Genomic DNA, 16,275 nt, shown 5'->3' on the forward strand with positions numbered 1-16,275 from the left:
TTTAATCCATTTACATTTAAGGATATTATCGATATGTATGCTCCTATTACCATTTTCTTAATTGTTTTGGGTTTTTTATTGTAGGTGTTTTCCTTCTCTTGTGTTTTCTGCCTAAAGAAGTTCCTTTAGCATTTGTTGTAAAGCTGGTTTGGTGGCCCAGCACCACTTATTGAAGAGGCTGTCTTTTCTCCATTGTATGTTCTTGCCTCCTTTGTTGTAAATTAGGTGCCCCTATGTGTGTGGGTTTATCTCTGGGTATTCTGTCTTGTAGCATTGATCTATATTTCTGTTTTTGTGCCAGTATCATACTGTCTTGATTACTGTAGCTTTGTGGTAGAGTTTGAAGTCGGGGAGCATGATGCCTCCAACTCCGTATTTCTTTCTCAAGATTTCTTTGCCTGTTCGGGGTCTTTTGTGTTTCCATATCAATTGTAAAATTTTTTTTCTAATCTGTGAAGAATGCCCTTGGTAGTTTGATAGGGATTGCATTGAATCTGTAGATTGCTTTGGGTAGTCTGATCATTTTCACCATACTGATTCTTCCAATCCAAGAACATGGTATATTTCTCCATCTGTTTATGTCATCTTTGATTTGTTTCATCACTGTTTTATAGTTTTCTGAGTACATTTCTTTCGCCTCCTGAGGCAGGTTTATTCCTAGGTATTTTACTCTTTTTGTTGCAGTGATAAATGGGAGTGTTTCCTTAATTTCTCTTTCTGATTTTTCATTGTTGGTCTATAGGAATGCCAGAGATTTCTGTGCATTCATTTTATATCCTGCAACCTTACCAAATTCATTGATTAGCACTAGTAGTTTTCTGGTGGCATCTTTATGATTTTCTGTGTATAGTATCATGTCATCGGCAAACAGTGACAGTTTTACTTCTTCTTTTCCAATTTGGATTCCTTTTATTTCTTTTTCTCCTCTGACTGCTGTGGCTAAAACTTCCAAAACTATATTGAATAAGAGTGGTGAGAGTGGACATCCTAGTCTTGTTCCTGATCTTAGTGGAAATGCTTTCAGTGTTTCACCATTGAGTATGATGCTTGCTGTGGGTTTGTCATATATGGCCTTTATTATGTTGAGGTACGTTCCCTCTATGCCCATTTTCTGGAGAGTTTTTATCATAAATGGGTGTTGCATTTAGTCAAAAGCTTTTTCTGCCTCTATTGAGGTGATCATATGGTTTTTATTCCTTAATTTGTTAATGAGGTGTATCACATGATTTGCGTATATTGAAGAATCCTTGCATCCCTGGGATAAATCCCACTTGATCATGGTGTATGAGCCTTTTAATGTGCTGTTGGATTCTGTTTGCTGGTATTTTGTTCAGGATTTTGACATCTGTGTTCATCAAAGAATAACACAGTAAACACACAGATATACTTTGTAGCCAGATTCATGATTATTCGTGTTTTAACCACATTTGATTCACTTTCTTTTACTCATGTATGTGTTTTTTCTCTCTCATAAATATAGTAAGTGTAGTTTAAATATATGTTTATAGTATATATAATTTTAAAAACATATTTACATAGAAATATTAGGTTGACCAAAATGTTTGTAACATCTTACAGAAAAATACCAAATGAACTTTTTGCCTACCCACTATAATAAAATATATATTTTAATATACGTACTTTTTTCTTAGCCTTTTGAGAGTAAGTTGGAGGTACATGACACTTTACCGCTGATACCTCAGCATGTAGCTCCTAAGAACAAGGACATTCTTTCATCATCCAAATAGAATTATCATACTCAGGAAATTTAATAATACTATTTTCTTCATAGAGCCCCTATTTGTCCTGGTCATGTTTTTCATGATTTTAGTACAGTTTCCTATCAATGCATTGCATTTAGTTGTCCTGTGCTTGTGCAGACAAACTTTAAGTAACCTTGTATCTCTCCCTCTGTCTCTCTCTCTCCCGTGCAGCTGTTGGGTAGATCAATTGACTTGAACAGACTCATTACCCAGCGCATCTCTGCCGCCATGTATAAATCCTTGGACCAGGCCATCAGCCGCTTTGAGAGTGAGGACCTGACCTCCATCGTGGTAAGAGATGGGGGCCCTTGTGAGTTCTGCTCTGGGACTCCTCAGACTAGAAGCCTCGTTGGGGGTTGTTGTTAGCCTCGTTCTGAGCTAGTTACAGAAAAGCAATGGGTCTCTTTCTCATCTGAATGAGACGGGGAAAAAAAAGATTTAAAAGAGTAAGAATAATCTTACCTTCCTGGTTGCCTAGAGAATGGGAGTGGAGGGGGGATCTTGAAATCTCTAGAAATGGCCAGCCCTGGGGCACAGCTTCTTGTCCTTTAGGATTCTACAGCTCCAGAAAGTAGCTGGGTGGTCCTAACAAACTAGGGAAGGTTACACAGCAGCGTCAGCGTCGTGGGTGTGCAGTAGTATAGAGCCCACAGAGGCTCTTGACTGGTTTAATGCTTTGGTGTCACCATCTTGGAATTCTTAATCATCTTCTAACAAGGGTCCCCACGTTTTCATTTTGTGCTGGGACGTGCAAATTATATAGTTGTTCCTGATGCACAAGCATGGGACAGGCCTGCTACCTTCTTTTATTAATCAGCAATTTGAACTACTCTCTGCTAAGTCTTTCCAAGAATTAGAATAACTTGATTGATCAGTCTTTTGGTGAATCAAAGGAAGCTTTTAATGCTTCAAAAGCAGATGAGTAGAAGGAATGAGAGAAGTAGAAAATCACCATTAGAACACCTCAGTAGTAATGGTTGCGGGCAAGATCCAGTAACAGATGCTAAAATTAGCGGGCAGAACTTTGCGAAGAGTATTTTATGATTCTTCTTATTATGAGGTTTCTAGAATAGTGAGATTTATAGAGACAGAAAGTACAGTGGTATTTGCCAAGGAATAGGGAGTTAGTGCTTAATGGGTACAGAGGTTCAGTTGGGGAGATTAAGAAGTTCTGGAGGTGGATAGTGGTGATGGTGGAACAACAATATGAATGTATCCAATGCCACAGGTACATTTAAAAAGGGTTAAAATGGTAAATTTTATGTTATCTGTATTTCACCAAAGTTTTAAAATTACTCAAAAATTTTAAAAATACTTAGAGAAGAAAAAGCATTCTTACATAGTCTCGAATTATCTCCTTCAAGATATTTATTAATTGCAAAGGGAAGAATACTAATTTTACAATGGGGAAATCTAGCAGACACCATCTTTTTTTTTTTTTTTTTTGCAGAATACTTGTTATATTTGTTTTCTCTTTTTCTTTAACATCTTTATTGGAGTATAATTGCTTTACAATGTTGTGTTAGTTTCTGCTATATAACAAAGTGAATCAGCTATACGTATACATATATCCCCATATCCCCTCCCTCTTGCGTCTCCCTCCCACCCTCCCTATCCCACCCCTCTAGGTGGTCACAAGGCACCGAGCTGATCTCCCTGCGCTATGCGGCTGCTTCCCACTAGCTATCTATTTTACATTTGGTAGTGTATATATGTCCATGCCACTCTCTCACTTCGTCCCAGCTTACCCTTCCTCCTCCCCGTGTGCTTAAGTCCACTCTCTACGTCTGTGTCTTTATTCCTGTTCTGCCCCTAGGTTCTTCAGAACCTTTTTTTTTTTTAGATTCCATATATATGTGTTAGCATATGGTATTTGTTTTTCTTTTTCTGACTTACTTCACTCTGTATGACAGACTCTAGGTCCATCCACCTCACTACAGATAACTCAGTTTCATTTCTTTTTATGGCTGAGTAATATTCCATTGTATATATGTGCCACCTCTTCTTTATCCATTCATAGCAGACACCATCTTAACCAAGCATGAAAGGTTAATATCACCAGAAATAAGGTATATTCATGTATCCCCTGATATGTGTGCATAATGCATAATCTCAATCTAATCATGAGAATATATCAGATGAACCCAAATCAAATGGCATTCAAAAATGAACAATGCGGGCTTCCCTGATGGCACAGTGGTTGAGAGTCCGCCTGCCAATGCAGGGGACACGGGTTCGTGTCCCCGTCCGGGAAGATCCCACATGCCGCAGAGCGGCTAGGCCCGTGAGCCATGGCTGCTGAGCCTGCGTGTCCGGAGCCTGTGCTCCGCAACGGGAGAGACCACAACAGTGACAGGCCCGCATACCGCAAAAAGAAAAAAAAAAAAAAAAAAAGAACAATGCTTTTCAAAAACATCCATATCATAAAAGACAAAGAGATACTGAAATCTGTTAGAGATTGGAAAAGACTAAGGAGACATGACAACTCAGTGCAATGTGGGATTCTGGATTGAACCCTAAAATGGAAAAAAAAATGGTGAATTTGAATAAGGTCTGTCATTTAGTTCATAGAATTGTACCAATGTTAGTTTCCGACTTTAGGTAACTTATGTAAGAGGTTAACATTGGAGAAACTGGGTCAGGAATATGCAGGAAGTCTGCAGTTTTCACAGCTTTAAGTCAAAAATTATTTCAAAATAAAAAGGGTTTTGTTTTGTTTTTTAATGGACAAAGTGGTTTTTTAAAAAGGGACTGGGGGGCTTCCCTGGTGGTGCAGTGGTTGAGAGTCCGCCTGCCGATGCAGGGGACACGGGTTCGTGCCCCGGTCCGGGAAGATCCCACATGCCTCTGAGCGGCTGGGCCCGTGAGCCATGGCCGCTGAGCCTGTGCGTCCAGAGCCTGTGCTCCGCAACGGGAGAGGCCACAACAGTGAGAGGCCCGCGTACAGCAAAAAAAAAAAAAAAAAAGGGACTGAGACTTCCCTGATGGTGCAGTGGTTAAGAATCCCCCTGTCAATGCAGGGGACATGGGTTCGATCCCTGTTCCAGGAAGATCCTACATGCCACAGAGCAACTAAGCCTGTGCACTGCAACTACTGAAGCCCACATGCCTAGTAACAAGAGAAGCCACCGCAACAAGAGAAGCCACCGCGATGAGAAGCCTGCGCACCACAGCAAAATGTAGCCCCCCCACTCACCCCAACTAGAAAAGGCCCACATGCAGCAACAAAGACCCAATGCAGCTAAAAAATAAGTTAAAAAATTAAATAAAAAAAGAAAGAAAGAAAAAGGGACTAAGAACTAGGACTCTAGCATCAGAAAGACCTTGGGGTTCCAGTCCTGGCCCCACCACTTAACTAGCTGGGTGATCTTGGGTGAGTTGCTTATCTTATACTGCAAGCGTGTAGTGCAATGGAGGAAATATTAGAATCCACCTCATAGACTTGTCAAAAGGGTGAAATGAGATACTGCCTGGAAAGAGCTTTGCATAGTTTCTTGCACTTAATGAAAATAGCTTATGAAAAAAGAGAGGAACATAGAAATTTTGAGCTACAAATGAGGTGCTCTCAGGGTAGATTCTCAGAAGCATTTCCAAGAGAACTTGACCCAACTGCCCACTGAAGTACTGGGTCACTGACTTTGAGAGACTATGATATAGCACAAGTTCTTCTGGGAGATCTACTTTAAGAAATATTTTTCTTTGCCAAATGTTAGCAGTGATTATCTCCAAGAGGTGGGATTTTTTTTTTTTTTTTTTTTTTTTTTTTTGCAGTATGCGGGCCTCTCACTGTTGTGGCCTCCCCCGTTGCGGAGCACAGGCTCCGGACGCGCAGGCTCCGGACGCGCAGGCTCAGCGGCCATGGCTCACGGGCCCAGCCGCTCCGCGGCATATGGGATCCTCCCAGACCGGGGCACGAACCCGTATCCCCTGCATCGGCAGGCGGACTCTCAACCACTTGCGCCACCAGGGAGGCCCTGAGGTGGGATTTTTGTTTTTATCTTCTTTGTTTATCTGTATCTTCTAGTTTTCTAGTAATGAATGAGCGTATCTTATGGAGAAACTGGTTTTGGGTTGTGTATGGGTATCTATGGCCTATTCCCAGCCCTTGAAAGGCAATGAATGTTCTTTTAGCTGGGAACAAAATCAAAACAAACAGTGAAAGCCTGTGTTTGTCAGGTGAGGGCAACATCCCCCAGGAGAGTAGCCACTTCCCATGAAGCCCATGAAGAGGAGAGCCCAAGCGTGCTCTCTCCTGTGGGGTCAGGAGGCCCCCACTGCCTTGGCTGAGAAGACTTCTGCCTCTTCTGAGAAACAAAGCAAGGGATATGCTCCCCTCAGCCCTTCCCTCCACCTTAGAAGCTCCATCTTGAGATAGGGGAGGGGGTGGCTTGATGCCCAGTTGGGAGGGTTGCAGAGATTTCATCGGTCGGTGGCCCTAATCATACGCAGCTGAGCAAGTAGATTCTCAGAGGGATCTGATGCCAAAGTTGAGAGCTGGCAGCCTGCAGGCTGTGTTTTGTTTAGGCTGTGAAGCATATTTGAAATTTGGAGCCAACACTTAACACTTGGAAGAATTCAAATAAAACTGCAGAAGCTCTGGCAACCTCAGACCAGCCTTCCCAGATAGCAGCAATTGCCCAGAAATGACCAGACTTTCCCATCGGCTGGGCTGGGCTCTCCTGGGTTTGCCGCAGGCCCTGTGGCATGATTCATTCATGGGATGACCTACCAGGCCTTGCTGTGCCTGAGTTTGAGACCCCTATTCTCCTGGCCCGCCTGGACCGCAGAGCTGGTTTAACGGCCAAGTGCGGCTGACACTCAAGTTTTCTGGTTCCCGTGGAAAAGCCCTTTCCACTACTTCACAGAAGTTGCCCGTTTGGGTGTTTTGTTTCCCCAGTGCTGCTTCTCTGTGTTGCCCCCCAGTAAACCGGCTTTAGTATAGAGAGCTGACATCCTCTCAGAAGGTACCTGGACCACCCCTGTGGCCTTCTAAACCTCTGTGCCTTGATGCACTGAGCCCTGCATCCCTCAGGCAAGTGCCCTCTTCTGATTGAAAGGCTGGAAGTACAGGGCTGAAGCAAAACACAGTTTGCATTGCATAGTAAAAACTCGTGGGGCATGGCGGAAGAAGTGGACCTACATTTCCAGCACCCCCATATCAGCGGAGTTGAGTACTCTCTCCTTCAGTCTCTGATGCACATCTGTGAGACCGTTAAAATCACAGAACCTTAGAACAGGAATTGTTCAATCCCAGTTTCTCATCTGTAGCTCTCTTCATGGTAACGGCACCTCCATGTGCTGAGGGACTCAGTGATCTTAGAAATAAAGTCATGCGCATTCATTGCATTTATTTATTTATTTACTTACTTACTTTTACTTACTTACTTACCCACCCTAAGTGAAGAGGAACAAAAATGCCGTCCAGCTAGCTAGGCCCCAGGAGATGGAAGCAGACAGCTGATTCTGTATTTCCACCCTTCGTTTACTTCAAGGTGCACAGTGACTGGAAACATATTCTTCCAGCTACCATTCCAGAATTGCAATCCAGATTTTGGCCTTCTTTCAAGAGATGGCAAGACCTGCCATCACTAAGCCCCATTCCAACGTAGCAACAAATAATCAGATGGCGTGAAGTAGCCGCTCCACCTTTATCTGGCAGTGGCTCTCCAATTTGCCACGGACAGCCCAGCCCGGGGCTCCCTCCTGCCCCCTGCTTGTCTCACTTACCTGCAGCCAGTTAAGCTTTGATACAGTATTTTGCCCCGATTTAGAGCCACAGAATCTGAGTTTCAGAGAGACGAAGCTCCAAGATTGGAAGCATGGTCTGGGCCTACCACACTCTGGACCCCAGCCAGAGTCAGAGGGGTCTTGTGGCTAATGAGAATAAAATAGAATCTCTGGTGTGAGGCCACCTCCTATGACTGTAGACAACTGGGCTCCAAGGCCCAGCTCTTACAGCTGGCCCTCTGACCACCCCACCTCCTGGCCACACTCTGGGGAACTGCCTTTGCCGACGTTCTTTTAGTTTTTACGTTGTAAAGCCATCTTTACTTTTCAAAGGGCTTTCTCAGTCGTTGCTTCTTTATTCCAGGCAGCTGTGTCACAGGGGCCAAACACACGTGATTTGAGTCAGAAGACCTGGGATAAGCCCTGTTCTGTATTCACTCTGACCCTGAGCGAGTTACTTCACCCCTCTGAGCCTCGGTTTTCTCCTCTGAAGCAGGGGCAGTCATACCCATCTCAAAAGATGGCTTAACCACTACAGTATAGGAGTGTCCTAGAGCATCACAGAGATGCTTTCTGCCCAGGACTGTGCTTTGATTCTCTTTGATAGCAGTACAGCAAGGAACTAAAGCCAGCCCAAAGTATTTTATCTGTTTTACTTCCTAGCAAGTGCAGTGACCTGCTCTGTCCAGATATTATCCACTCGGCTCCTGTTCTCTGCCTGAAGGTTGGATTCCAAACGACCAGGGCCCACAGCTCATGCACGTCCATCGTCCATAGCTTGCAGCCAAACCTTTGCCAACATGTGTAACCAAACCCTGTGTGACTGAGGGGCACAAGAGGAGTCCAGATGAGGGAACGTTCTGCCCCCAGCTGTTTTTTAAATGTCTATAGGATACAACTGTTAAGAATGTGAACTTTGGAGCCCAGCTTTCTGGATTTGAAGCCAAGTTACTGCACTTCTTAAAGCCTAGTTTCTATATGTATACAGTAAGAACAGCCATCATGCTGACCTTATAGGGGTTTTGGAGCATGAAGTGAGTTAACACATATAAAGTGCTTAGAATACTGCTTGGCATGTATTAGACTGAACCATAAAACATTACTAACATTAAATGGTGTTTGACCTAAAAAACAGTAGTTTCACATGGTCCAACCTAATTGTAAGTACTTAGTAGGTGGTAGCTCTTTTCATTGCTTTCTGCAGGGTGGAGATAGTGCCTCTGGTGATGGATGGATGTTCACAACTTTCTTTTACTTTACTTGCAACTCTGAGGGACAAGCTTTTTCCTTACTAACCTAGAAACTAGAGAGCAAGTAGTCATGCTTTTCTACCCAGGGGGGTGCAGACAAGGGATTTGCACATGGTCTGTGGTCCCCTTCTGTGGGCAGGCATGCAGCCTCCCTGGGCATGGTCTGGTACTTCCTTCACTCAGAAGAAGGGAACGTCGCCTACTACTGTAGCGGTCCTAGTCCCATGCTGGCCGTTTTAAAGTTGTCTGAGGGGCCCTCACCTGCATGAAAGGCATCTGTCAGATAATGGTGTCTGCGTGCAAGGTGCATGTGTGAGTCCTCAGCAGCCGCGGGCTCTCTCTCTGGGCAGGAGCTGGAGTGGCTGCTGGAGATCAATCGGCTCACACACCGGCTGCTGTGTAAGCACATGACCCTGGACAGCTTCGATGCCATGTTCCGGGAGGCCAATCACAATGTGTCTGCCCCCTACGGCCGCATCACCCTGCACGTCTTCTGGGAGCTGAACTTCGACTTCCTCCCCAACTACTGCTACAATGGGTCCACCAACCGGTAAGGGAGTCTCTGTGCAAAGCAGAGTGGGGGTGGCGGTAGAAGCAGCCAGCTGTCTCCTCCAGATGAGCCCTCTCAGGGTCATCAGGGCCTGGCTCACGGCCAGCATAGAATAAGTTTGTGCCAGAGTCACGGAAGGGTCTGGGAGGAAGCCACACACTTAGCAAGATGGACTTCCGGTTCTCTAAAGATTTGGGACTTTTCAATCCTCTTGTGCAGAGATCTGCACACTCCAGCCCACGAGGCACCTCTAGTTGCCAGCTCTTTTTGTTCAGCCTGTGAGCTAAGGATGGTCTTGATATTTTGAGATGGCTAGGGAAAAAATCCAAAGAATTATAACTTGGTGACAAGTAGAAATTATTTGAAATTCACCAAGTTTTATTGGAACTCTGCCATCCATGCTCACTCATTTACGGTTTATGAGCATGTTTATGGGTGCTTCTATGCTACAGCAGAGTTGAGTAGTTGTGACAGAGACCATCTGGCTGGCAAAGCGGAACATATTTACTATCTGGGCCTTTAGAGAAAGAGTTTGCAGCACTTTACTCTTGAGGAAACCAAACTGAGGACGGAGGGTCCAAGCCCTGGAGAAGGCTGTTTTCAGGCCCACCCTGTTCTCGACTTTCTTGACCACTATCTGAGCAGCTGCAAGCCCAGAGTCGAGCCTGTGAACCTGGATTACAGTGTTCCCATCTATGAAAAGGAGACAGGAGTTAACCGGGAGTCTGTCAGAAGTACCTGTATAGGCCACGGCCTAAGAAACAGTGTGGTTGCACCTGATCAGGAAGGGCTCCCGCTATATCAAGTCCCGTGAAGAATAATATTAGGACCCAGTTAACTCCTGCCCCATCTCTTTTCTTCTACTAGTTTTGTCCGAACTGCCATTCCTTTCACCCAAGAACCGCAAAGAGATAAACCCGCCAACGTCCAGCCTTATTACCTCTATGGGTCCAAGGTGAGTGTTCTTGCCTGTGTCCTACTTCTAAGAGGACTAGTGAGCAAAAGCAGATAGAAGAGTGTTCCCCAAATCAGAAAAACAAGAAGCATGGAGATACAGAGGCAGCAGTGAAATCCAGGCAGAAACAACTGCAAGTATATTCATCTTTATTTGTTCACAACTAGCCGGGGTGAGGGTGAGCGCAGACCTGGTGGGGCTGCATTCTGGGCAGGAACAGTCTGGGGAGGACTTTATGAGGCAAGCAGGGAAATAGGTGTGTGCATCTCCTTGTCTCGGTGTCCCATCTCCTGTTCTCGGTTGATTCATTGCGGTATCATCCTGTGATTCTGGGATTTTGTGCTCCGTGAAATTGAGGGATTCGCAGACAGGAAGCAGTTGGGAAGGTAGAGATTTGAAGGAAATCCCAGATGGCTGGAGTTAGAGCTGAGAGGTCTCCTCCTGTCTCTTTGCTGCTTTGTTCACAGTGCCAGTCCTGACAGTAACAAAGCTTCCCAGGTGGTGCCTGTTCTGGACTTTCAGTCCTTTGCCATTCGTTAAACAGACATTCCTTAAGCCCCCACTGCAGGCCAGATGCTGGGCAGGTTCTCCATGCTGGGGATTTAGCAGAGGTTGAAGCAGACGCATCTCCACCCTCCTCCAGCTCCATTTCCACACCCGGGGTGGGCACTGGGGAACACCCTTCACAAAGTCTTACCGACACCATGACATATGTAGGAGATCATTTCTTACCCTGCGTGTTTGTGTGGGAGAACGCCACAGAAAGGGTGCAATAGCTCAACAACAATGGCAAAAAAGCCAAGAGTTTTTTGTGTGTGACGGATGAAAAATGGCCACCTTTGACCCCATTTTCACAAAGTAAGCACAGATGGACTTAGAAGAAGAAGTGACTGGATAAATATAACATGGTTAGAAAAGGTGCTTCTCTAGGTCGGGAGCCCTGGATGGAAGTGTGAGAACCAAGATGAGTGCCCTTCACATGGCCCTGAATGTGGGGCTTAGAAAGTTTTAGGATGATGCTGAGAGAGTACAGGTGTCTTCTCCAGAGCAGCCAGTCTGGTCAAGGCAACTCTCTCAAATCAGGGAACCCTTACAGACAGCACTGTAGACAGTTCACAGTCATGGCATAAATTAACAGTCACTCACAAAGTAACTCCCTTTGCAATACTCTTTCAAATCTTGCTGATTATACCAAGGAGCAAACCTTATGTTGGTGCTAATATGTCTTTAATACCTTTCCAACGACTGCTAATCTCCCTTTTGATCAGAGATGAGAGAGCAGGCCCTGAGCTCAGAGTCCTTAATAGGCAATAGTATCCAAGTCAAATTTATTATTGTTTTGTCTTCATTCTATTTATTATGTCTCTTCCCTTCTATTTATAGCAGGAGGGTGCTGGTTTTTCATCTGGGGAGTAGCATGAGGCTATGTTTTAAAATAAGTTTAAAAAATGAGTCAATTTAAAGAAAAGGTATTGTTAATAATCGTAAAGATAGTCTGTGGTTTAAAAAAAGGTGAAGATGGGGTACAAAGTGGTGTGCGATTGGCTGAAAGTTGGAAAACACTCTAGAGCAAGGCTTCTCACATCTTTCCAAAATAATCCCTCTCAACAGCAGAGGAGACTGGACGTTTGCCTCAGCTGACTGAAAGCATGACTAAAGAGCCCATCTTCGACTCAAAAATTTCCTGGAAGTTTTGTGTTTTATTTAAGTCATGCAGATTTCACTTTCTATACCATAATATATTCATGGTTGTTTTAATATTGAAATAATGCTTTTAATTCCTAACTGAGCCCCCCTACCCTAAATGGACACTCCTGAGAGATGCCGTGTTCCTCCCTTTGCACACCAGGGGGTTATATGTTTTCCAGCTAGAGAAGCTTTGTCAAAGGGCATTCATCCAACCAGGTGGTCCACGTGTCAGAGCTCGGACATTTGAGGGGAGGCGAATGGGTAGTCTACAGATGCGTTTTTACCGGAGACCTGCTGCGTGGAGGGCTTTAAGCTACCTGATGTGGGCCGCCTCCCCTCCACCTCTCACTCCCCAAAATGAGGCAGTGCGGCAGGATGAACACCGCCCTCCCTCTGCAGGGCACCCACGTCGGGGGCATCCCATTCGGCTGCTGCGGCTGCGGCTTCTGGTTCCGCGTCAGCTCCAGAGTTCTTGCGTGGCACTTCCACCAGGGGGAGCCCCTGCAGGTCTTCCTCCCCCTGACCCAGACCCGGGGCCTCCTCTGGCCATCTCACCAGGCCATTGGCTTCCTCCATGAGGCCGGCTCTGTAAGACCATCGAGGCTCATGGCAACGGATACACCAGAACTGGAGGCAGATGAAGGCTAAGACTGCCGTGAAGCAGGCCAGCAGAATGGCCATCAGCACCCAAAGGGAGATCTGGGGGTCCACCAGGGAACTTCCAGCAGCCAGTGGACTCTTATCCAGGGTGTGGAACATGGTGCAGTAGTGCCTGTAGGGGAAGAGGATCTTCTTGCAGCTGATGCACAGGAAGTAGAGAGTGGAAGGGGTGAGGTGTTCCAGCACCACGGAGCTGATTGTTCGAGGCACCTTCTCCTTGTGGTGGAAGCTGTCGCGAAGATAGCCAGAGAAGATGCTGTTCCAATTGGGCCTGTACATAATATGGTAATAGTCCTCCAGGCAGGGCTCCGAGGACGACCAGGAAACGATGGCTCCCGTGTAAGAAACGTTCCCAACCTCGATGTTCATCTCGATTCTGAAACCAGAATCAAAGTGAAGAGTGTCATCTCCTCATTTAAGTGTTTGTTTATGATAATCATAGCCACCATTCATTGAGCATTCGAGATGGGGACTAATATTGACCCCGATTTACAGACAAAGAGATGGAGGCCAAGAGGTGACAGTACTCAGCTAGGCATAGCCGAGAAATGGCAGAACCGCAGTTCAAATCAGGGCTGCCTCATGCCAAAGCTGGGGGCCGTCGGGCCCAAAAGAGATGCACGCACATCCCCCAGCCTCATCCTGCCGTGGCTCAGATTCTTTAAATACAACATTGTTCCCAAACCTTAAAAAAAGAAGGGGAGAAAAGGCAATGAAGGGGAAAATCAGCACAGCCTCAGAGTCCCCACGTTAGTCACCACGGGTCTGTGGCCTCCAGGTCAGGCAGTTGTTTCACCTAAAATTTCCCTCTGGAACTCCTGTTGCTGCCCCAAGTGCTGTGAGCTCATTCATCTAGAACATTCTGGCCACTGTGTTTTTAGCCTCCAAGTGCTGTTGCCCGTAGCCAGAGGAGATTTGCATCATCACTCAGCGGCAGCTGATTTCTCCCCAAAGCCTCTGCTCATGTTTTGTCCATTTGTTAGCTTTTTTCAAAGCCGGATTACCCAGAAGATTAGTTTCACAGGTCAAGATAATCAGCTCCGAATACCAGCATAACTGCTACTGTTTGATACTGCTGGTTCTGTGGCTGTTATTGATGGTAATAACCAGCAATAGCGAGCAGTTGCTATGTCACAGGTCACTAGGAGCTCAACATCTAAGAATAAATATCCTGTATTCATCACACCCTCTGAACTAGATTCCCATTCTACAGATGAGCAATCTGAGAGGAGCAATCAGCTAACAAGTGCAAGACCCAAAGCCACATAACCACTGGATTTACAAAGACAAGGCTGCCGGGTTTAGCCGTAGAATGTTATTGCAAAATGAGGTGCTGGTACTAAGACTGGGTTGCTGTTTTTCCTGACACGTGAAATGAACCCTCTTCAGATTGCCAGCCCTATTGCTTTGCTAAAAGTGCACCATCTTCAAGCTTTTTAGTTTCTTTTTAATTCTATGTGTTTGAGAGAGATTGTTCTCCTCTACCAAATTTCCCCTGAGCTAAAATTCAGAGACGGCCGTAGTCAACCTGTGTATGTTCACGGATAGATCTCAGTTCTCTCCAGCTCAGTTCTCTGCCCCTCCTCTCTCACACGAAATGCAGAAGGTTTCATTTCAGATTGCAATGACAGAGTAAAAAACAGTCGATCAGATTTTAACCTGAATTGGACATTAAGCCACACTGATTGCGATTATGAGCTGCTTTATCTCCTCCCTGCTTCCCTCCAACCACCGGTGTTCATGCCCGTGCTCCTAGAGGAAGTGAGCTGCAGGAAGATGCCCAGCAGTGAATGATTTTTCAGGCCTTGTTTTTCTTCTCTATGGATGACAATGAACTAAAATGCTCAGGAAGGGGAGTTCCTTTCCATTGGGCCGGAAATTTTCTCCCAGAAAAATGGGGGATGAAAGGGACAAGGCAGGTGTGCTCAGATCCCCCCAGCGAGGGTCTTTGCAGAGGACACTGAGTATCTGCGCTCCCTCCATGGGTCTCCTTCTCATACACAGCCCTATAAATAGGGACCACAATGAGAAGAGCTTACTTCATTACTTACGATACAGAGGCAATAGCCCTCATAAACCCTTCCACCAGGAGTGATCAGGAATGCTGATTCTTGTCATGAATCTCTTCTGTTTGCCTCACATCTGTGCTGGCCGTCTTTGCAGACTGAGTTTTCTACAGCAGACATTTTGAAGAGCTTTCTGTCAAGCTGCAGCATTCACAGCTTTTACGACTAAATGTCTCCCATTATTTATTTTTCTTCCACTGCTTCTGTTTTTAAATCCCCCCTATTTTTAGCTGTTCGTATTACCATTGCCTGGCCCTCCTCCAAGCAGTGTGAAAGGAAAAGCCATTTCCATTTCCAAGAAGAGCCATTTGTGTCCCTTACCTGGTGCTCACAGTGGATCCGGTTAGAACGCAGCCCTCAGAGGCAGAGTGGACCAAAGCTGAAGGATGGTGCCTTCTCCCTCCTCTGCTCTGGGCTCTACTTGATGTCTCTCTCACCACCGTGTGAGTAATTCCACTGTCGCCCCCAACGCCCACATTATTCATTTCTTCAGATCAGTATCATTCACCATAGCAACCAGCAGGCCTCTGTACGCACGATGTTTCAGGGACCTGTCTGGAAAGGCTTTTGCCCAGTGAGAGGAGCTCTCATTCCTTTGGCCAAAAAAGAAAAGGCAAACAATCCCCTGCACACTGATCCTCAGAGTGGTACTAATTCTTCAAAGTCTCCTAAACTGTGTCTCTAATAAGCTAGTTATCATTTTTTTCCCCATCTAGACCTTCTTTGGACAATGGCTGCAAATGCAAAGCTGCCGTTCTTCCTTTCCCACAAGTAAAACAGTAATTACATCCTCATCCCCTCCCACCCCACCTCCTTACCCACCTCTACACCCTCTTCTTTCTTTATTCTTGCCTCCTGTGGCATTACCTAGTTGTATGCCACTGGTCAAGACACTTTTATTCTCTGGGCCTCAGTTCCATCATCTGTAAAGCTGATCGCTTGGGCTAGATCAGGATGTCAGGTAGAAAACATGAGTGCTACCCCCCTGCCCAGGCCTGAACCCATGTGAGGCTTGCTGAACCGCCAGGACACTCGTACTGAGTTGATTTGAGCATTCCCCACCCTTACCCCTCACCAAATTCAGGTCCACCCAGAACCTCAGAATGTGACCTTAGTTGGAAGTAGGGACTATGTGAATTTAATTAGTTAAGGATCTGGAAATGTTATCATCCTGGATTTAGGGGGAGCCCCCTAAATCCAATGACTGGTGTCTTTATAAGAGAAAGGAGAGGGAGATTTATACACAGAGAGGTGCAAAGGGTAGAAGCCGTGTGAAGACAGAAGCAGAGATTGGAGTGATGCTGCTATAAGCCAAGGACTGCCAGGGACCTGCAGGAGCTGGAAGATGCAAGGAAGGATTCTCTCCTAGAGCCTTTGGAGGGAGCGTGGCCCTGCCAGCACCTTGATTTCAGGCCTCCAGAACTGTGAGATTCGAATGTTTGAAGCCACCATGTGTGTGGTAATTTGTTACAGCAGCTCTAGCTCTGATGAATTTAGACCTGAATCATATAACACAAATTAGGCATTTTTAAAAGTCATCTTTTTTCTACTTGGTTCTTGGCCAAAGTATCCAAGTGGACCCATGAAGGTCTCCTTTTGATTCACATCAGTGACA

At 45.6% G+C, this 16,275-nt stretch overlaps 2 protein-coding genes across 2 annotated transcripts in view; one reads left to right on the top strand and one right to left on the bottom strand.

The window, feature by feature from the left end:
- Positions 1-16,275, top strand: part of CYFIP2 (cytoplasmic FMR1 interacting protein 2) — a 134,155-nt gene that overhangs the window by 69,523 nt on the left and 48,357 nt on the right. Inside the window, exons 21-23 of the mRNA XM_060093720.1 lie at positions 1,935-2,054; positions 9,091-9,290; positions 10,158-10,245. Coding sequence (XP_059949703.1) covers positions 1,935-2,054; positions 9,091-9,290; positions 10,158-10,245 — 408 coding nt within the window. The remainder of the gene's footprint in view (positions 1-1,934; positions 2,055-9,090; positions 9,291-10,157; positions 10,246-16,275) is intronic.
- On the bottom strand, positions 12,280-15,145 carry FNDC9 (fibronectin type III domain containing 9). Its single transcript, XM_060092100.1, has 2 exons — positions 14,982-15,145; positions 12,280-12,970 (listed from the first exon to the last, which is right to left on the bottom strand). Exons 1-2 carry the CDS (start codon positions 15,143-15,145, stop codon positions 12,280-12,282), a joined length of 855 nt encoding a protein of 284 aa, XP_059948083.1.

This window comes from Mesoplodon densirostris, chromosome 3 (genome assembly GCF_025265405.1).
Source record: "Mesoplodon densirostris isolate mMesDen1 chromosome 3, mMesDen1 primary haplotype, whole genome shotgun sequence".
NCBI classification, from domain to species: Eukaryota; Metazoa; Chordata; class Mammalia; order Artiodactyla; family Ziphiidae; genus Mesoplodon; species Mesoplodon densirostris.